The following is a 23,425-nucleotide window of genomic DNA, read 5'->3' on the forward strand; positions in this document are numbered from 1 at the left end:
ATATATATATATATATATATATATATATATATATATTATATATATATATATATATTTTTTTTTTTAGCCAAGAGATATTTTTAAAAGGTTGCCCTGAGGCAGGATGTTTTACCTGGAGGACCTGGAAGACCTGGTAGACCAGGTTGACCTGGAGGCCCTGAAACACCAGTTCCAATACAGTTGAAGCAGGTGTCACCTTTGTCACCTAGAGAAAAGCATATTGAGAAACAATTTTTACTCAAAGGGGTATGTATGTCTTTAGGTAGCTTCTAAAGAAGTTAGCATCAAGGAACAACATTCCAACCCAATAGTGTAGTATAGAGAAGCCTATATTAGAATCAATTCATTTGATAAATATTTGCCAAGTGTCTATTATTTGCCAAGTACTGGTTCCAGGTGTCTATGATATACTGGTAAACAAAACAGACAAAACAAAACAGGCAAAACAAACAAAACAGGCAAAAATCCATGCCTTCATGGTGTTCACATCCTACCAGTGGAAAGGAATAATAAACAATGAAGGTAATAAATTATTAACACATATATATCAAATATCATATATATGTATAATATAGATATAGATATAGATATAAATGTATCAAAAGGTGTTATGTTTATAGAAAAAATACACCTGGGTAAATGTGATTGAACATGCTAGGGATGGGTTATAATCCCTACAAAGGCAGGTTACAATTTTAATAATATGGTGAAATGAGATGATGATTTATGATAAAACAACTTAAAGGATGTGACATGTACCTAATGAATGTAGAGGTACTCTAGGAAGAAAGAATAGTCATGTTCGGCCTTTTCAAGAAGCGTCAAGGAGACCAGATTGCTGGAGTAGAGAGAGGCAGGGGAAGCACGTCAGACAGTTCACAGGTTATAATGAGTGGTATATCATAACACATTACATAGGCCAATGTAAAGCCTGGCTTTTACAATGAGTGAAATGAGAATCCAGTAAAAAAATTTAAGCAGAAAGCAAGAAGATATGACTTAAGTTTTAAAAGGATGTCTCTGTACTTGAGAACAGAAAGGATGTGCAATGATGGAGATAGGGTAACCATTTAAGTGGCTATTGCTGAAGTAATCTAGGAGAGATGAGGGCTCATCCCAGAGTGACAGCAATGACGATGAGGAGAACCAGTTAAGATTCTGGGTATATCTGAAAATAGAGCTCATGGGATTTTCTCATGGATCATACATGGAATACAAAAGAAGAGAATCAAAGATGACTCCAAGGTTTTTAGCCCAAGCAACCAAAAGGCCAAGGTGGCCTGCATTTTAAAAAGGGAAGATATAAGTGGCAAAATTATGAGGGAAGAGGCAACAGAGATCAGGACTTTAACTTGGTCAAATGTCAAGTTCAAAATGTTAAGTAGACAGCTGGATATACTAATCTAGAGGAAAAAAGTTATCTCTGGACAAGAGATATAAAATTCAAAGTCACTGGCAAATAAGTGGTATTTAAAGTCAGGAGAGTGACTGAATGCGTTCCAATACAGAAGAGGAACAAGGACTAAAATATTTGGGGCATTCCAAAATTATACATTGGATAAATAAATTTAAAATACATGCCAAAATGCAAATTAAGCCAAGACTTACTATAAAGCTACAATAATTTAGATAGTCTAGCTTGGTGGAAGGAGAAACAAATAGAACAATGAACAAAACAGAGAGGTCAGAAACAGACTCATACATATGGTATCGTTAAGATGTACAACAAAAGTGCTAATGTGATTCATTGGAGAAATGATGGTTGTTTGTACTACAATATTGAGCCAATTCAATATCCATATGGAAAAAGTACTTTGATGCCTGCTTCAAACACAAACATTACTTGAAGACAGATAAAAGATCAAAGTCAAAATGATAAAGCTTTTAGAAGAAAACACATAGAAATATCACCTTGGGATAATATCTTGGGATAAGCAAAGATTTCTAAAACAGAACATAAACAACACTAACCATAAAAGAAGACATTAATGATTGGATTTCTTCTAATTAATAACTTATGCCAAAAAAGCCATGAGTAAAAAACCAAGTCACAGAATGGAAGAAGATAGTTGTGATACAAATATCTAACAACCCAATTAAAAATAGGAAAAAAGTACTTGACAAAGAGAATATACGAACTATAAGAAAAGAGGCTCGGCATCAATAAGTCATCAGGTAACTAGAAACTAAAACCACTTTGGAAAAATGGTTTGGTGTTATCTATGCAAAGAAAACCTGCAACTACCCCTATAATACAGCAATTCCATTCTCAGGTATATACACAACAGAAATGAATGCTTATGTCGTACAAAATACATGTGTAAGAATGTTCATAGCAGCTTTACTAACAATAGCCCTAGACCAAATGTCTGTTAACATTAGAATGAATATTCAGGTATATTCATACAAAGAACACCAAAGAGAAGTGAAAAATATTGCTAGAAACAAAAACATAGGTATCCTACAGACATAATATTGGACAAAAGAATCAGACACAAAAGAGCCCATACTGTATGAGTCCATTTATACAAAGTTCAAGATTAGGCAAACTAATGTATGATAGAGGATAAGCTAGTGGTTACTTTTGGGAGTGCTGACTAGGGGGCACAAGAGTCTTCTAGAGTCCTGGAAAAGTTCTGTATTTTTCAGGAGAGATTATATAGATACATTGATATACATATAAAGAGATTGAGATAGACAACTATACAGAAAGGGATATATATATAGACATATCTATCTCTATCACTACCTCTATATCTAATATATTAATAATCCAAGGAGGTATGAAGAAAATCAGGACAAGTGAGGAAAGTGTTTAGAAATGGAAAGAGAGTAAAAAAAGATATTTGGATTACCGGGGTATAGGCTGCTGGTGACTTGGACAAAAACAGCATCTATGGAGTGGTGGATTAGGGGAGTAAAAACTTGACTGGAGTAAGAGTATCCAGAGATGGTAAGTAGAAAATTCTGGAGGAGTATTGCTGCAATGGGAGCAAGGGACTAGAACAGGATCTGGCAGGGAAAGTGGGATAAGGTATTTTCTAGTTGGGTGAAAAAAGGTATATTTGTATGCCGCTAGGAATGATCCAGTAAAAGGGAAAAACTGACAACGTGGGAGAGGCAGGAATTTCTGGAATGAAATCCTTGGGAACACAAGAGGGAATGGAATCTACTGTACAAATAGAATAACTGGCTTTAGATAAGAGCAGTGATAGTAATAGGCTGGAGTGCAGAATATATGTGCACAGATTCAAGTAGGTACGTAAATGTGACAGTGGTAATCTGTGAAAATTCTCTTACTGCTTCAGTTGGTCAGTGGAAGTAGAAGCAGGTCAATATCTTAACATGAGAATGGAAGAGGAGGTGTTAAAAATTTGAGGAGGGAAGAGAAGGTGTAGGCTCAGAAGATGTGATAATTTGGAATTACCCAAACTAGGCTTTTGTTCCAAGTGAGTACATACAATCAAGTGAGAGAAGAGTGAAGGGGACAAGGGTTTATACATGGGATTGTTTACAATGATTGATCCTGACATTTATAGGTTATGAGGGAAGAAAGAATATCAAAAGGTTGAGGGAGAGTCAAAGTTGGTAGGTATCAGTGAGGCTGAAGTAATATCGGAGTCAGGTTATTATAGGTAGTGAGCTAGAAAGGATACAGTGGTCAGAAAATGGAATTCATGAAATCAAGATCATGTAAGTGTGCACTACTGGTGATGAGATGGTCTTGGGAGTAAGACCGTACCAGTGAGTGACTGAGGTAGAGTGGAGGATAGAGGGCATTTGGCTGAAGATTGGAAAGAATGAAGGAATGAATATGGGGGTCAAACCTTTCACTCCTTGTTCTCCTTGGAGTCCTCTATCACCTGGCAATCCCGGAGGGCCTGGAGGGCCTGCTTCACATATCTCATCACCTGAGACAAAATAAAGGATAGCAAACTAATAGTTGCAGAATATCCAGAAGACTAAACAAAAAGAAAGCAGACTAGAAAATAAGATCTATTTTCAGTTACTTCTCTGCAGTTATACAACTACCTATAAGCATAAGGAAGATATAATATTGGCGATAATTTCAAGAGAAAATTTGAACATCAAAGAATCACCAAAAATCAAAAGTAGAAAAAGCAGTAGAATAGTGCAAACCTTCAGCTGGATTCACCTACGAATGAAAACAAAACAAACCCCACAGAATTTAGGAGAAAAGTATAGCTTACTAGGAGGGATGTGAGGGCCAGGAGGGCCAGGAGGCCCTGGAAGTCCAGGAGCCCCAGGCTGTCCATCAAGTCCAGGAGATCCAGGAACAGAAATTCCAGGTGGACCTTCATCACCTTTCTGTCCCCTTTCTCCAGGAAAGCCAGGGGGGCCAGGAGGACCAGTAACTGCAGTCCCTAAGATTAAAAAAATAAAGTGATCAAAATGATCTTATTTTAGAGATACTACTTTAGTTCTCAATGAGACATAAATAAAAAGATCTTCCTTTAATTTTTAATGCCAGTTATGTTTTTATTTTTTTTCTATAAGAATTGACATCTGGAAAAGCATGAAAAGTTTTAAATAATGTAACAACCAGTTTGAGTGTAAGAAAGAATAATTTAAGGTAGCTTTACTACTTTGGGAAATGTACTAACAACCCTCTACTTGCTCTTCTTTGATGCTACGATCTTTTAATCTAAGAAATACTAGAAAATATTAGGAAGAGAAAAAGAAGCATCTCAAAGTTTTCATGCAAACGTGGCTCTATTTCTGGACATTCTTCTGTACTACCTATTCCTGTAACATGAATGCATCTTTTTATAATAATAAAAATAATCATTATAATTATAAATGATTTGAATAATGCTTTCAGAACTGCTAAGGAAAATATACACATCTTTGTTCTTTTTCAAAACTATCTTTATAATGATATACTATAAGTGGGCTAATTGAATTTAAATTAAAAAAAGAAAATGCTTCGGGAAAAATTCAGAAATAAAATATTAATAGGATAAAAAAAGAAAATGCTTCTATTTTCATGAAAGAAGATGTTAGTTGAAAAAATGAATAAAAACCATCTTTACTAGACTTACAAATTTATCTTCTAAGTGCATTTTAAAATCAGTTTGTCAGTTTCATTTAAAAAATACTGGAATTTTGAATGAGATTTATTTGAATTTAAAGATTAAATTTTGGGAGAATCATCTGTTTATAATATTGAGTTCTCATATCAAGAAATTAGGTCTCTCCATTATTTATTAATTTATATTATTTAATGATATCTTATAGAACTCTGAAAAAAGGCCTTACACATCTTTTGTTTGGTTTATTCATGGGTTAATTTGATTACTACTATGAATTTTATTGCTATTACTATTGTTAACTGGATTTCTTTCTCATACATTTTATTTTTTTACTTCTGGTAAAGAGAAAGTCAAATTATTTAAGTATGCAACTATCATATCTGTCCACCTTGCAAACATTCTAAGTTCTGGTAATGTGTCATTTGATTCTTTTAGGCTTTCTAGGTAGATTATAATAGGGTTTGTGAATAACTCAAATTTGGGGTTTTGTTCCATCCTTACACCTCTTTTTTCTTCCAGATGTAGTGTACTGGCTGGTCTCTCCAGTGTAAGGACAAAGGGTATAGATAATTCTGAGTATGTGTATCTTATTTTTTACTTGAATGTGAATGTTCCTGATGTTTACCACAAAAAGTATGACATTTTCTATACAGTCCTATACTTCCTATATGCAGCAGCTTCATTAAGTTCCCTTTTAAACCTAGTTTTTTTTTTCTTTTTTAAAAGATTTTATTTATTTATTTATTTGTCAGAAAAAGAGAGAGAGAAAGCACACAAGCAGGCAGAAAGGCAGGCAGAGGCGGAGAGAGAGGCAGACTCCCTGCTGAGCAAGGAGCCTGACAGGGGCCTCAATCCCAGGACTCTGGGATAACTTTTTTACCTTTCAAAAATTGAATGAGCATTGAATTTTACTCTTTTCTTAACAAATATTGGCCCATTCTCTTTTAATCTGTCAATATAGTCAATTACAATAATGTTGAACCACATCTTCTTGATCCATTCATCTGTTGATGGACATCTAGGTTCTTTCCACAGTTCGGCTAGAACCATCCTTGAAATCTTAGGGTAAAATCTAGTTGGTCATATCATCATATTATTTCATATTTTTCTGGATTTACAAATATTTTATTTAGGATTTTTTTATATTCATAAATGAGAGTGAATTATAATTATTTCTAGTGCTATCTCCTTGGTGGTTTGGTGTCAATGTTATAAAATTAAAAGACAGCCTCTTCAGTAAATGGTGCTGGGAAAATTTGACAGCCACATGCAGAAAAATGAAATTAAATGCCCTTTTTTAAAAAAAAGTTCTGAAAAAGTTTGTAAAATATCAGAATTACTCACTCAATAACTTAGTAGAATTCATCCACAAAACTAACCACCTATAAAATGGTTTTTTCATAGAAATCCTTAACATTTCTAAATCTTCCATGGTAATTAATCTACTAAGGTTTTTTTTTACTTTCTCAGGAAAATTTTAGTAATTTGTGTTTTTTGTTTCATGAGTAATGGATATTTCATTTAGAATTTCCATTATATTGATGGAGTTTTACAGTTTTCTTATAATTTAAAAAAATTAATTGTATTTATGGTAATAATACTTTATTGATATTATTTGTGCCTTCTCTTGTTTTTCTCTTGATCATATTTTTTTCTTGTTTTTACCTTTATCAAGTTTTTCCTTCTATTTTGTTTATGCTTATTTCAGTTCTTATTATTTTTTCAAATTAGCTCATTTATGTTTAGTATCATTTATGTTTAGTATCACATTAAGGGCACCACTTTGGCTATGTTTTGTAAGTTTTGATTATAAGGTTGTTTAGCATTTAGTCATTTCTCTTTATTTCTTGCTTACCTCCAAAGTTATTTACATATGTTCATTTTAATATACAAATGTAAAGATATTTGGTGCTTTCTGCTGTTAATTTCTAACTTCATTTCACTGTGGTCACAGAGCACAGCCTGCAAAGAATTTTTTAAATTTTTTGACAGGATTTAATCCCCTTAATAACTATACACAGGGTAGCATAATAAGCCTGTTTTACAGATGAAGAAACAAACTCAGAGAGTGAATAACTTGGCTAAGATCTCCATGACAGGAAGTGGTTAAAGCTAGGATATGAATGGAGATTGAGATCATGTAATTCCAGAGTCTTGGACCAAAAGCTATGGCAGCTGGCCTTAGTACTAACCAGAGAAAGAATTCTGGTTCAAGCTGATTGGATTGGCATGTTGAAGCATGGCATACATACCAAAAAGTGTAAGGGTATACGGTTTAATACATTATCCAAAAGGAACACATCTGGTAACCAGTACCCCCAAGAACTAGAACATCACCAACTCTCCAGGAGCCCCTTCATCTACCCATCCCAAGTCACTGCCCTCTCTTTCCCAAGGATAACAAATATTCTAACTTCTAAATTAGTTTTGCTTGTTTTTGAACTTCATTGCAATGAAATCATACAGAATGTACTCCTTTATGTCGGGCTTCTTTCATTATGTTTGTAAAGTTCCAGTATTTTTTAATGTGGCTGTAAGTTCATTTTTATTTCTGTATAGCATCCCATTATTTAAAAATAATTTTAAAAGACTTTTTTCAGGGGGCACCTGTTTGGCTCAGTCAGTTAAGTGTCCCACTCTTGGTTTCGGCTCAGGTTGTGATCTCATGGGTGGTGGGATCCAGGCACACACTGGGCTCAAGTTCAGTGGCATTTGCTCCAGTCTGCTCTAAGATTCTCTCCTGCTCCTCCCCAAACTTGCACTCCTGTGTGTCTGTGTGTGTGCAAACACACACCTGCTCTCTCAATAACAGATAAATCTTTTTAAAAATGAAAGAATTTTTCTGATCTAGGAGAGTAGATTTTTTTTAAATGTTTCACATAAGTTTGAAAAGAATGTATATTCTTTGCTGCACACAACATTTCTTTCTCCCACATATGCAGCTTGACAGTGTTGCTCAAATCATTTATATCCTGATTTATTTTTCACCTCCTTAATATGTTATCACTAGGAGTTTGTCAGTTTTTATTTTATATATTCAAAGCTGTACTTTTAGATATACAAAGTTTCATGACTTTTACATAATTGTGGTATAATCTGTCTATATCTATCCATATGAGATATCTCTCTTTTTAATGTACTTCTTGATTTGAATTCCATTTCATGCTGTATTAGAATTGTTAAACCAGCTTTCTTTTAGATAGCACTTGCCTAATACTTTTCAACTGCTTTATTTAAAAAAAATTATGTCCTTTTAACTTAAATGGGCCTATTATGCACAGTATATATTCATATTTCAATTTTATTTTAGTTTTTGTCTTTTAATCAATGCTTAGTGCTTTCACATTTATTGGAGTAGCTGATTTGTTTATGACTTCTCATCATCTTATCTTTTATTTTCTATTTACCAAAGTTTGTCTGTGTCTGTTTTGTCCCAATTCTAAATTATATTATGTAAATCCAGATTTTTGGTTATTCTCTTTTCTCAAAGGATGTATAAGTCATGCATTTTACTGATAGTCTTCTCTAGTGGTTACTACTAAAATTTTGACCTATGTACTTCAACTTACATTTTTCTAAAAACTGAGAATTAATAATATTAGTATTCTCTCTTGCTAATAAGACAAAAAACCTTATGATTGATTTCCCCCTCTTCTCTCTGCATCACCTCATCCTATGGTAACAATGTGTATAAATATAGTTCCACAAAATATCTTTCCTAAACATTCATTCTTTTTTTTTTAGGATGAAATATCTTTTTTTCCAATTTATTTATTTTCAGAAAAACAGTATTCATTATTTTTGCACCACAGCCAGTGCTCCATGCAATCCGTGCCCTCTATAATACTCACCACCTGGTACCCCGACCTCCCACCTCCCCGCCACTTCAAACCCCTCAGATTGTTTTTCAGAGTCCATAGTCTCTCGTGATTCACCTCCCCTTCCAATTTACCCCAGTGTGTGCCTGGATCCCACCACCCATGAGATCACAACCTGAGCCGAAACCAAGAGTGGGACACTTAACTGGGACAAGGACACCCCTTGTCCTCCATGATATCCTCCATGATATTTGTTATGCTCCACAAATAAGTGAAACCATATGATAATTGACTCTCTCTGCTTGACTTATTTCACTCCGCATAATCTCTTCCAGTCCTGTCCATGTTGCTACAAAAGTTGGGTATTCGTCCTTTCTGATGGAGGCATAATACTCCATAGTGTATATGGACCACATCTTCCATATCCATTCGTCCGTTGAAGGGCATCTTGGTTCTTTCCATAGTTTGGCGACCGTGGCCATTGCTGCTATAAACATTCATTCTTCTATTTCACCCATTCCCACCCCCAAGTTCATCCTGAACTCATTTCCCTCTTCTTATTCACCTCCCCTTCTTAGACTAAACCCTCCAGTATCTACTTTCGAGACGTTCTGGAGGTGGAAATTTTCTAAGTATCCTATCTTCACACTACAATAACAGTTTGATGTAATAAAGAATCCCAAATTCATAATTATTTTTCTTTATTACTCTGAAAATGCTCCAATATCTTCCTCTGACTCTCATTGCTTTGTAGGTGGTCTGCCTTTTCCCTCAGAGAGTTTTTAAGAGTTTCTTTTTATCCTTAAATTCTAAAATGTCCCTACAATATGTCATTATGTATTTGTATATTATTATCTTACTCTTGCTTGGTGATTCATACACTTTCATAGGGACTCATGTTTTCTTTCAATAAATAGAAGTTCTCAGTCATTAATTTTGCAAATTTGCCTGTTGTCCCATTCTCTCCTTGCTGAACTCCTGCATGATAAATTTTAGAACTTCTAGGTTTATCCTTTGTCTCTTAATTTTTCTTTCATATGACCTAATTCTATAACTTTTTTGTTGCATCCCAGAAGAATTCCTTATCTGAATTTTCTAGACATAGTATGTGTTTAGTCTGCTACCTTGAAATTAGAAATTCAAAGTGTATCCTTAGAAAGAAAAGAACCCACATTTATTCTTTCTCCTTGGGGGGATCACTGAGTATCACTCATCTCATCATGTTATTAATTCATTAGTCAAATTTTTGAAGGGTAGGGAACAATAATTTATTAAACATATGTTTGCCAGGTGCTACACCAGATGACTTTTCATATTTTACATAAATCCATATTATCTCTTCATTTTTGAGAACATCCAAATACACGTGCTGGACAAGGGTGCTACTCAGTCTATGGCCAAATTAGAAATGCTCTACTGTATTATTTATCTCCAATGAGGGAATGATACAACACTCAGTGCTGAGCCCCCAAATTTTATTGCACAGCAAAATCACTATAAGGATTTCTAAATAGATATTTCTGGAATTCTTTTTTATTTTTTTTTATTTTTTTATTTTTTTTAAATTTTTTATTTTTTATAAACGATATTTCTGGAATTCTAAGTGGATAGTGTCAATTACTACTTTAATAGAGAAAATATTATAAAACTAGGCATTATTAGAATAGCATTCCCTTCCATAGCAGAATGAAAAACGTAATGATTCATTTTGGATCACAGAAACACTGGGTGTAATTTATTAATAAAAGGTAGAAATTGTATTTTGGGGGTAAAAGGGAACTATCCAATCGATTTTTTTTTTTTAAGTACCGGTGAGAAATTTGGTGAGAAAGGCTATAGTATGAGTTGAGAAGTATCCGTCAATTAAAAAATACGCACGTCTTCTACTGCCCTGCTCATCCTGGAACTAGTATGATAATATCAGACATGTGGATTAGGAAAGATGCTACCAACACAAGAACATTAAGTACAGTCTCTTTTACCTGGAGGTCCAGGAAGGCCAGGTGGTCCCTGTATTCCAGGAAGTCCTCGCTCTCCTTTTTCTCCAGGCAAGCCCGGTAATCCAATGTTTCCTTTTTCTCCTACAGTTACACCAGTCCCAGGCCTAGGAATTACCTTTATCATGAAAGAAAAAATATAAAGGAACTCAAAGGGGAAGTGATTAGTTCTAAAAATAACCTATCAGCTACATATAATTACAGTGTCATCATTTACACAAAGCTCTGCATGCAATATCATCAAGACAAGTACACATATTATGAGCCACATTCCGTATCACTCCTATCCTGTAACTGATTAGAAACTGTTAAATACCAATAATAATATTACCACTCTCCTGAGTCCTAGGCTTCTGAGCTAGAATTTTTTTTTTTGATGTCTCTTATCACAGTCAATTCATTCCAGTTACCTAAGCCTGATAATTTTTTACTGAAAATTTCTAATTCACCTCCTTCTTTCCTGTTGCTACAGCCACTATGCCCATCTTACACTTGGACTAACAGAAGCACCTCAGAGCGTCTTCCTTTCAATCCAATCTACTGCTAGGATATACTTCCTTAAAAATCAATTTCTCTGTGTTAGCTATCCTATTTAAGGACTCAAAATTGCTCACCACTTCTTACTATGTCTGATCCTACTTTTCACAATGGACTCTGTCAAATCTCTTCTCCCTTCCAATACCTCTCTCCCCTATTTCATCTCCTGTTATTTCTAGCAGTGAAATTTTAGGAGAGTGAGGTCTATCTGATTATAACCACTTCATGGATCTTGCACATTCCTGCCCTTTGCTTTGAATATGCCATTTCAAGTATCTCTAATGCCTTCTCCCAATCTTTCTCTTTATCAACCCACATTTCTTTCTTCCTCTAAAACAAAACGAAACAAACTCATCTCTTTTAGGAGGGCTTTATTGATTAGAATCAACTGACTGATCACTCCTTTTCTCTTGGTCTTATTAGAATCTCACTGTCTAAAGAATTTCATGTTAAATAATTGAAATATAAATTAATTAATCTCATAGAGCTATAATGATAATTAAGCTTTAGATTTAAGCAAATGTTGAGCTGGCATACAAATCAACACCTACTGCCAAAGTACAATATTTCATCCTGATTCTATTGGGTAGAACTATTCAGACAAAAGGAGACTGAAAGTTGTGGGACCTGGAATGGAGATAATAGTTCAAAAGGGAAAGTAAGCTGCTAGATAGAAATGCATTCACAAAATTTCCATTTCTGGGACAGCTGGGTGGCTCAATTCATTAAGCAGCCGCCTTCGGCTCGGGTTGTGATCCCAGACTCCTGGGATCAAGTCCCACATCGGGCTCCTGGCTCAGCGGAGAGCCTGCTTCTCCCTCCCTCCCACTCTGCCTGCTGCTCTCCCTGCTTGTACTCTCCCTCTCTGCTAAATGAATACATAAAATCTTTTTAAAAATTTCCATTTCTTCTGATATTTATCAAAATGTTATTATCTCAGGGGCACTTGAGGGGCTCAGTCAGATAAAGGCGTTTGCCTTCAGCTCAGGTCATAATCTCAGGGTCCTGGGACTGAGTCCCGCATTGGGCTCCCTGTTCAGCAGGGAGTCTGCTTCTCCCTCTTCCTCTGCCTCTCTTTTTCTCTCTGTCTCTCATGAATAAATAAGTAAAATCTTTAAAAATGTTATTATCTAATTTTATAAAGGAACTATTTCTCAGAGAACTAAAATTCTGATTTTAAAATGAAAGTGAATAAAAACTGTCTAAGATCTTTAAGTATATCCTCATTAGATTTGTTAAGTACTAAGTATCAATACCTGAGACTGACTATGGACAGCAAGAATTAATGTTACTCAAACATTTGAATATATAGACGTTATGACACCTGCACCTTTACAGATTCAAGACAGTATAAAACCAAGAGTCTTACCAAATTTCAACCAAAGGAAAGCCAATATGTCAAACTGTAGTAATGGTATTTTATTCATAATAAGATTGGAAATATATTTGACTTAAATTTCATGGTGAATGCAAACATGACAAAATCTGCAACCCCCCTAATTATTCTTTCATAGAGCAGTTTCCTACATATGATTAAGAGCCCCTAGAAAGCACATTCCCAAGGAAGAAAGATGTGTGAATCAGACAATCACTAATTGAGAAAACCTATTAAGACCAAATCCATCTTTCCAGAACTCTGCAGGGGAAAGGGCCAATCCCTAGTTTCCCAATATCTTTTATTGAACCTTTTTATAAGCAACACTTGCACCACCTGCTGGTTACTTGAGAAATAATTTGGCATTCATGATGCAAAACAACGCAGTGCCATAATTTTGAACCTTTACTATGGAGAAGTAACATATAGGAAGAGCAATACAAGTCTTTGAGGTTAACATTACTGAAGTTTTTAGATGTAGACTTTTAAGCCAATAGAAATTACCAATGACTTGGAATTTTGTGTTCTATGAGGAAAAGGATAGGAATACTAAGGCACAAAAATAAGAATGCATTCATATAAATTTTCTAAATGAAGACTAAAAACAAAAACAAAAACAAAAACAAAAAACTTACAAGTCCAGGAGGCCCAGTTGGGCCAATGTCACCCTTTTGGCCCTGTTTAATATAAGTGTAAAGTAGATTAGTAAAAAAAAAAAAAAATCACATAAAAACACCAATTTCCTTAAAAACATAGCAGATAACTAAGTTTCAGAAAGACCCAAGAATCCATAATAAAATATCTCAAAGAGAAACACAATTTGAGGCAATGAGGCAGTATTAAAATAAGTCTAGGAAGACCCATGATGTCTCAGATATTTCCATTAGTGACAGATACTTTAGAGCTGATGGACTTAACTGTAATCAGCAACAGCTAATTAATTATAATTGCTTTGTGAGTTTCCTCTTAGAAACTAATGAAAGACAAATTCAGAGACAAAACAGTTACTATAAACCAGTAGGTACAACAGCACAAAAAACATGGCATGCAACTGTTATTCTACCAGCTAAGACCCAAGGATAGATGTCTTTCTCAACCCTGTTTTTGTTCTAGACTTGTTCATAGGAACTCTTCATCTATCTAAAAGCTGCATTTATTTAGTTTAAAGAGTTTTTCAATCCTATCACTTTACTTACTACTTGAACAAAAATCTTGTTGTCTGAGTATTTATTATCTTCCTTTATTCTGGCTGTGCCCCCTAGTCCAAGCTTGAAGTTGGATCTAGTTTAGAGATAAATCACCATTAAAACATGTGCCCTCTGGGTACATTCAAGTTTGTAACACCTTTTCTTCCTTGCCTGCAAAAAAATGCTTTTCAATATTGGTTTTCATATAAAGCAATTAGAGACCACAGAGATTAGAAAACTTGATATTTTGTGTTCTGCTATAAATAAGGGAAATGTGTGCTTTGTACATTTTTTCAACGTCACTTTTAAAATAGATAACTAAATAAATGACTTCCAGTCAAGCTGTATAGCCAAATTAAAAAAAAAAAGTGACAAAGAATTAGCCACAGACTTTCAGACAATGATTGCAAAGAGAATGGAAATGTTTAGTGGAGACATTCTAAATTCACAGCTAAAAGCCTAGTATAAGGACCTCACTAATATAGAGCTGAATCCACTTTCTAGAGAACAAAAGTTTTGCCGATTCATGTTCAAAATGAAGGCACCAACTTTTCATAATGGAAATGCTAAAGTTAAACAATTCTTCATGTATTCCCATCACATGGATTGTGATTTAGGACAATGAATGAAAGTTTAGAGGAAATGATACAAAACACCAAAAGATGAATAAAGAAGGTATGTTTTGAATACAAAAGCTAGTTATTAAGAAATTTTTCATCTAGAACTCAACCTTGGGAGCACCTGGGTGGCTCAGTTGGTTAAGCAACTGCCTTCAGCTCCTTGAATCACAGGATAGGATTGAGTCCCACATCAGGCTCCCTGCTCAGTGGGGAATCTGCTTTTCCCTCTGACCACTACTCTCTTGTGCCCTCTCTCTCTCTCTCAAATAAATAAAATAAAATAATTCTTTAAAAAAAAACCCTTGGGGGGCGACTTGGTGGCTCAGTCAGTTAAGCCTCTGCCTTCGGCTCAGGTTGTGATCTCGGGGTCATGGGATCAAGCCCCGCATCAGGCTCTCTGCTCGGCAGGGAGCCTGCTTCTCCCTCTCTCTCTGCCTGTCTCTCTGCCTACTTGTGATCTCTGTCTGTCAAATAAATAAATAAAATCTTAAAAAAATAAAAAAATTTAAAAAAACCTTGGAAGAGAAAAGGATTATGTTAAGTAGAATAAAACCAGTCACTTCAAAATATTAAAATTCTTACCTTTTCTCCATGTCTTCCTGGTTTACCGGGGTAACCAGGATCACCAGGCAAACCCTTTAAAATACAGAGATCAGGGTGACATTAGCAAAAATGGTAGAGTAAGCCCAGTGATGGGTATTTAGGAGGGCATGTATTACGTGGAACACTGGGTATTATATGCAAACAATGAATCATGGAATACTACATCAAAAATAATTGACGACTATATGGTGACTAACATAACATAATAAAAAAAATGGTAGAGTCAGGATGTCCAAGCGCCCTCTTCTCCATAAAAGCAACAAAGAACACTGGCAAAAAATGGTCAGAGTCAACTTTTTTAGAACACTAGAAATTAACCAAAGGCTTGTAGCAATCCAGGAAGTATTTGTTGGGGAAAACAAAATGACTTAATCTTGGTAAGATCACAGAGCTTTGTGACATTTTAACTTGCTCTAGTTCCAACACCTTTCCCCAGCCCCATCATATCCTTGAAAACCAACAGCTCACAATCAAGGTGAAAACCAGAGCGTAGCAGCAAATGGAAGGGAAAGAACTAGGATGGAGCTTCTTCAAGTACCTATTCCCAAAGAGTTGTCATTTTTTTACCTGTCTGGTGACTATCTTTATTTGACCTGACTTGAGTTTTCACAGTGAAAACAGAGAACATATCTTTTCTCTGAAGATATCTGTCAAAACCAATCAGAGGTAATTATTGATCATCATGGCAGCCTAAACCATGAAACAAAGACCAATCTGTCAAGAGCTATGGCCCTGAATTTACCTCCCCTTAAACCATTTTATGCTAAAGTAATTTATGATTATAGAGTTTATAAATTGAGGACTACCTATTTAGCAAAATCATTTGGAAACCAATTTATCTGATTTTAAGACTTCCAACTTCTAATCTTGTTAAGAATTACTGCTTTCCTTCAGAATGGCCTCCAAAATTTCATCAAATTTTCTGTCCTTGAAAACCTTTTTTTTATTATGTTATGTTAGTCACCACACAGAAAACCTCTTTTAACATCTATTGTGCATACTCTTGATACTAAGGCTGCTTGAAATAATATTCCTAGACTTGCGTGTTTTATTTTCTACTTTATTTTGTAGTAATTATCTGTCAAAACTTTTATTGAAAAAAAAAAACTTATGTTCACACAAAATACTGTATGTGAATGTTTTGAGCAGTTTTATTCATAATGGCCCAAACCAGAAACAACCAAAATATCCTCCTCTGGAAATGGATAAACAAACCTTGATACATCCCCACAATCAAATACTTCTCAGCAATAAAAGGAATGAACTATTGATAAATAGTACAATGTATTATGCTATGTGAAAGAATCCTGATTCAGAAAGCTATATACAATATGACTACATTTAAATGACAATCTGGAATAAGGAATATCATAGGGATAGAAAATAGATCAAATGCTGCCAGGGGCTTTGGGTGGTAAGGGAGAAGATGACTACAAAAGAATGTTGGGGGAATTTTTGAAGGTTATAGAATTGTTTTTGATTTTAAAGCTGATTATACAACTGTATGTGTTTGCCAAAATACACAGAATTGTACACTGAAAATGGTTCATTTTACTGTATACATGCTATATCTCAAGAAATCTGACTTAAAAATCGAACTTCGTTTTTTTTAACAAAGAAATTTTAAGTTTGTATTCAAAAGAGAAAGTATAATTTCCAGTCATAATAACTATTTCCAAACCCAAGCCTTGTTTGCCATCCTGCTTCTCTAGAACCACATATAAATGTTATTTTGGGGGGTGAGGTGAAGGGGACAGGCTTTATCTACTCACTGGAATTCCTGGTTGGCCAGTCTCTCCATCTTTGCCCGGTTTACCCTATAAGATTAAAAGAAATGCAAGAATATAAATTTCTTATTTAGGAAGTATGAGATTAAAGAACATAACAAACTTTATCCCTGCCTTGGACTATTAAGTACACTTTTCAGACTTTGCTATTACAATAAATAAATGAATATGACATTCTGAGACAAAGAAAGTAGGAATTAAGAGGAAAGAATAGAATTATTACACACACACACAAACACATATTTAAAATTTTTTCCAAAGAGAATTAGTGGTTCTAATACTTACTCTTTTGCCAGGCTCTCCTTGCTCACCCTTCTCACCTTTCACACCACCTGGAGGCCCCTGTACACACAAAAGTGGTTTAACACTGGTACATGGAGTGCTATGTATCAATACCAATTTACATTAAATGACATTAAAGAATTTTAGGTGACTTACTGGAGGACCACGTAGCCCTGGAGGTCCAGGAGGCCCTCGGTCACCAGGAAGTCCCTACACAGTAGTAGGGGAAAGGAAAGCAACATTAATACTAGAGCTAGCTAAGAACACTTTTAACAAACTGAACTATAGACTCAGATTTCAACTCAAAGTTGAAATCTGCTAGGCAAAAGAACCAAGAGCCATCTTCGGTTAATTCAGTTCATTTCTAATGTATGTACAAGCTGAGTTTTGAGGTAAATAAAAAGACAACACTTAAAATGAAATTATTAATGATACATTTTATGAAAAGCAAGAATACCTAAAACAAGGAGATAAAGTGTCTATATCTCCTATATTTAGCATACATTTCATATCATACATACATATCACATACATTTTGGCAGAGAATTAAATGACCCAATCCATATTGATGGTAGAGTTTCAGTACAATTTGTCCTTAATTCTTAACTTTATTATTAGCATTTAAGTGAAACAACAATGTACACACTTTGTTCAAGGGTGGGTCACTGTGCTATAAAAGATATGTAAGGGGCACCTGGGTGGCTCAGTGGGTTAAAGCCTCTGCCTTCGGCTCAGGTCATGATCCCAGTGTCCTGGGATCGAGACCCGCATCGGGCTCTCCGCTCAGCAGGGAGCCTGCTTCCTCCTTTCTCTCTACCTGCCTCTCTACCTACTTGTGACCTGTCAAGTAAATAAATAAAATCTTTAAAAAAAAAAAAAGAAAGATATGTATGATCTCATCTACTCTATAGAAGCAAGGTATCAGATAATTATCTCTAAACATGACAACGGTTTATAATACCATCTTTCTCTTTGTATATCAGTGAAATATAGAGAAGACAGTCCTCTAAGACAATGACCATTGACCTTACCATGACCTAATTTTGTACATGAATGCATTATTCATAATAGCCAAAAATGCAAACAATACAAATGTCCATCAACTGATAAAGGGATAAACAATATGTGGAATATTCACACGAGGGAACATTATTCAGCCATAAAGAGAAATGAAGTACTGATACATGCTACAATATGGAAGAACGTGAAAATACACTAAGTTGAAAAGCCAGACACTGAAGACCATATACTTTATGATTCTATTTATGTGAAGTGATCAGAGTCAGGAAATCTACAGAGCCAAAAAGTAGATTAGTGGTTGCCTAGGGCTGAGAGTTTGGGGAAAAATGAAGAGTAACAACAAATATGTATGGGGTTTGGAGGGTGGCTGATGAGAATGTTCTAAAATTAGATTGTACTCATGGTTTCACTACTCTGTGAATACACAAAAAAGAATGGAATTGTACACTTTAAATGGGTGAACTGTATGGTACGTAAATTATATCTCAATAAAGCTCTTTAAAAATTTAATTATCTCAAACTCTTGTTATTTTTAAAGTACCTTCCATATAATTATATTCCAGCTTATAATGCATTTTAATGGAATGCTGCTTTTATAGCAAAATGTTCATTGATTTCCTCTCTACATACTCACCTGGTCTCCTTTCTGAAACTCTACATCAATTGGTCTTTTCTGCTCACTGATCTGCCCAGGTGGCCCAGGGGGGCCCTGAAGACCTTGCTCACCCTGTTTGCAAGATTTAATAAGAAAGTAATATTTCATAATTTACACAGACAATAATATAAAATGTAAGCTAAGTCAGTTGCAAAAAGATGAGCTCAAATCATGAGGAAAGGAAAAAACTGAGGGCTGCATAATCAACATTTTTCTTTACTCACCTTTTCACCTTTGGGTCCCTGGAAATTTAAGCCCATATTCCCCTGAAGAGAGAGGTTTTAGTTTAAAATCTCGTTGATGCTAACAGAAAGAATTCACACCAAATAAAATGCACATAAAAGAAAATTACCTTTGGTCCTGGAAGTCCTGGTGGACCAGGAGGGCCCTAAGAATAGAAGACACGGGGGGGGGGAAAGGGATATATTAGTAAGTTTATTAAAAAAGTATTGTTTCAAAATCATTATTTGGTTTCATAAAAAAACGAGGACTGAAAAAGCCTTTCAAAATAATATTTTCCTGTTTTTTTCTCAGATTTAAATTGATTTTAACAAGCCAAATGAATGTGGAGACTTCCTGTGACAGCAAACAAGTGGGTAGAGGAAGAAATACAAGGATATATAGAGGAAGGGAGGTAACACAAGTGCCAAAAATCAATACAAAAGTTAATTGCAACAAACATATCAAATTTCTCATATCAGAATTACAGGTAAATAATTTTGGTGTCTTAAGGCAATTAAATATCTAGTTCTAAAAGCATCCATTTACTTTTTTAGTTCAGTTTTAATTTTACGTGATCTTTGTAATGTTTCAAGGCTTGAAAAGTTAAACAGGCATTTGTTTGCCCTAGTATATCACCTCTTTGATCTCAATGGACCTATTCATTTACATATTGTACTCTGTTGGCATTTCTAAGACTTTGCTTCACCTGTTGAATCAGGGTTAATTGAAGGAATATTCAGAAATGCAGAGTGAATCAGTTATATAGCCACAAGAGTTGAGGAAATTCAAGATGTAACAACACACCCAGGGTATACTGATGTTGTAACAAAAGAGTTGGGAAAAAGTGCCATAGTCCAGAGTCTCATGCTTTGCAAGATGTCTACAACCAAAACAGACTAAACAACGGGGTTTTCTAATCCTCTCATAGGTATTTCCAGGAAAGCAGAAATCAGTCTTTCTGGTAGATTCTTTTAGTATTTACCAAATGTTATTTCCTTCATTCAAGAAGAAAGAACCAATTGTCACAAGCAAAACTGTGCAATCTATAAAGGTATAATGAAAACTGTCACTTAAATATATGGTAGATGAGAGATGGAGTGGCACATGAAAAATTACTTTGACCGAAGTCCAATTTTCTTGCCCTTTTAAGAAGCAAAGTTCTAAGTCCAAAACATGACTTGAATGAAATCAAAGTATTTCAGGGGCAAAAATACTCAGAATTTAATTACAGTAGAAAGTATGAGTGACCATAGAAGTAGTAAGGAAAACTAGTTGCATAGTCAAGCTCTTTAAACGTTTTTGCTTCTTTTCTAGGATACACAAATCCTTATTCCATTGCAGAGTGACTCATTACCCTCACCAATTCTACTGTTTTGTCACAGGCCCCTCAGAAATGAGAGCAAATATTTTTTTTCTGAACACCCATTTTTGTTCCTCTTAAACAGAAAAATGCAGTTTGAAGAAACACATTTCATCAAGTGACTAGAGAACTGCCCTCGAAGACTTAATGCAATGGCTAGAATCAGCTTCAACACTGACACATCAAGAGGTAACCAATGAAATATTTTATTTAAAATCTTTCCTTTTATGTACCTCATTTTTCCCCATCTATAAAATGAAGCTATTACTTAGCATGTATATCATTTACCATAGCATTGTAAAATATTGTGTAAATTAAAAAAAAAATGTTTAGGGGCACCTGGTGGCTCAGTCCATTAAGCAACTGCCTTCAGCTCAAGTCATGATCTTGGACTCCCAGGATCGAGCCCCTGGTTGGCTCCCTGCTCAGGGGGAGGTTTGCTTCTCCTTCTCTTTCTGCCCCTCCCCCAGCTTGTGCGTTCACGCGCTCTCTCTCTCTCTCTCTCTCAAGTAAATAAATAATATTTAAAAAATAAAAATAGGGTGTCTGGGTGGCTCAGTCGGTTACGTGTCTGCCTTTGGCTCATCATGATCCCAGAGTCCTGGGATCAAGCCCCTCATCGGGCTCTCTGCCCAGTGGGGAGCCTGCTTCTCCCTCTCTCTCTGCCTGCCTCTCTGCCTAATTGTGATCTCTGTCAAATGGGTGAATAAAATCTTTAAAAAATAAAATAAAATAAAAAAATATAGTTTGTAAACATTGAAAATGCATTATACTTTCAAGTAGTAGAAATAATATTATTATTCCTGAGAGAATTTTTTTTTTTAAGTAGGAAAGATAAAATTACAGAAGCAAGCTTACCATCAAACCTGGTGGTCCTGGGGGACCAATTGGCCCTGGTAAACCAATGGGACCAGCTGGGCCCTGTTATAAAGGAAATAAAGAAAAGGATGAAAAAAAACCCTCTCTCTGTATCAAGCAAAGAACTAAATGAATGAAATTTTAACTTAAGTAATTGCCAGAATTTGGTTATAGAATTCTACAATTCTGCAGAATTTTAAAATGTATAAGAATAAAAGGATTAAGTAACTATAAAGAATTTCAACTAAAAAGAAGGGCTACAGGTTTTACAAAAAGTTTTAGAAAACTTTTTACTTTTACAGTGGCAGATAACAAATAGAGGACAAACACAGATAAGGAAGTTTTACAAAATAAAATGATAAAGATGGGTGTTTAGTGGGCTTTTATGCCAGAAATGGGAAGAGAAGGACTACCAGTTTCCAGGAGGCTTCTCTATTTTAAAGTAAAAAATAACTATGTATTTACCCAAAGAAAATGAAAACACTAATTTGAAAATGTATATGCACCCTTATGTTTATTGCAGCATTATTTATAATAGCCAAGACATGGAAGTAACTCAAGTGTCCAACCATAGCTGAATGGATAAAGATGTGCTGTGTGCATGCATGCACACACGCAAGCACACACACTAGATTACTCAGGCATAAAAAAGAATAAGATCTTGTCATTTGCTCTAACAACATGGATAGATCTAGAGGGTATAGTGCTAAGTAAAATGAGTTAGAGAAAGATAAATACTACAGGATTTCAGTCATTATGTGCAATTCAAATTAAGAATTTAATCAAACAGACAAATTAAAGAGACAATAAAAAAAGAACGGATTCTTAAAGAGAACAAACTGATGGTGCCAGAGAGGACACAGATGAGGGACTGGGTGAAATAAGTGAAAGAGATGAAGAGTACACTTATTGTGATAAATACAGAATTGTGGAATCATTATATTGTACACCTGGAATGAATATAACACTATATGTTAATTATACTAGAATAAAACATCTTTTTAACTTCAAAGGATGTAAAAAATTAATGAAATTAAATAAAAAATAAATAAGATTAAGGACAAGGAAGTGAGAATAACTGGGACAACAAATAAGGGAATGATGCAACTCCTGTGGAACACAATTTGGCGTCTTAAAAAGCTGAAAATTTGACTTCAGTGAAATCCAGCAATTCCATATCTAGGTATAAATCCTGGATTATTTTGTAATTTGAAAAAAAATTCCTGAACAACCAAATATTTAATAATAGGAGATCAGAGAAACAAACTGTAGTATGTTCACACAATGGAATGTCATATGGAAGTGAAACTGAAATAACTACAGACACATACAATAATACGGATATATCTTAATATATCAGATTGGGGGGGAGATGAACCATGAGAGACTGTGGACTCTGGGAAACAAACTGAGGGTTTTGGAGAGCAGGGGGGTGGGGGATGGGTGAGCCTGCTGGTGATTATTAAGGAGGGCATGTATTGCATGGAGCACTGGGTATGGTGCATAAACAATGAATTCTGGAATACTGAAAACACTAAGTTAAAAATATATATATCAAATAGAAAAAGTTACAGAAAACTATATAAACTTTATGTTATTTTAAAAGGAAAATTAAACACTCTAGAGATACATGTATTTATGACAAAACTATCTTTAAGAAGCAACAGAAAACTCAAAATGGTACTTCTGTCTTGGTAGAATGCAGAAGGCTGTGACTGTCAAGGAAACCTCAGGTTGATTCAAAATTATTTGAAATGTTCTCATTCTTAAATGTTATTTTGGATTCATAGATGTTCATTTGGTAGCTATGCTTCAAAACATACATATATTTTGTATGTATTCTGCTGCATTTTCAAATATTATATAACTAAAGATTATAAGGGATAAAGGTCAAGATTGATACTACTTAGGAGTACATGGATGGGTTTTGTCAAGCATGGAATGAGTTGGTAGTTAATGAAAAAATTCCCAACACTGTATCTCACTAATAAATATTAGAAAGAAAGTGGTAGATCAGAAAGGAACAGAGACCATATACAGTAACAGTCAC

General features: G+C 34.8%; 1 protein-coding gene across 1 annotated transcript in view; it reads right to left on the reverse strand.

Annotated features, from left to right (window-relative positions):
- COL4A5 (collagen type IV alpha 5 chain) overlaps positions 1-23,425 on the reverse strand; it is a 244,700-nt gene that overhangs the window by 86,281 nt on the left and 134,994 nt on the right. The window contains exons 10-22 of the mRNA XM_059385657.1: positions 21,376-21,438; positions 19,288-19,323; positions 19,160-19,201; positions 18,915-19,007; positions 17,417-17,470; positions 17,264-17,320; positions 16,964-17,008; positions 15,171-15,224; positions 13,417-13,458; positions 10,855-10,987; positions 4,212-4,385; positions 3,828-3,911; positions 113-205 (exon numbers count right to left, since the gene is read on the reverse strand). Of these exons, the coding sequence (XP_059241640.1) occupies positions 113-205; positions 3,828-3,911; positions 4,212-4,385; positions 10,855-10,987; positions 13,417-13,458; positions 15,171-15,224; positions 16,964-17,008; positions 17,264-17,320; positions 17,417-17,470; positions 18,915-19,007; positions 19,160-19,201; positions 19,288-19,323; positions 21,376-21,438 (970 nt within the window). The remainder of the gene's footprint in view (positions 1-112; positions 206-3,827; positions 3,912-4,211; positions 4,386-10,854; positions 10,988-13,416; positions 13,459-15,170; positions 15,225-16,963; positions 17,009-17,263; positions 17,321-17,416; positions 17,471-18,914; positions 19,008-19,159; positions 19,202-19,287; positions 19,324-21,375; positions 21,439-23,425) is intronic.

This window comes from Mustela nigripes, chromosome X (genome assembly GCF_022355385.1).
Source record: "Mustela nigripes isolate SB6536 chromosome X, MUSNIG.SB6536, whole genome shotgun sequence".
NCBI lineage: Eukaryota > Metazoa > Chordata > Mammalia > Carnivora > Mustelidae > Mustela > Mustela nigripes.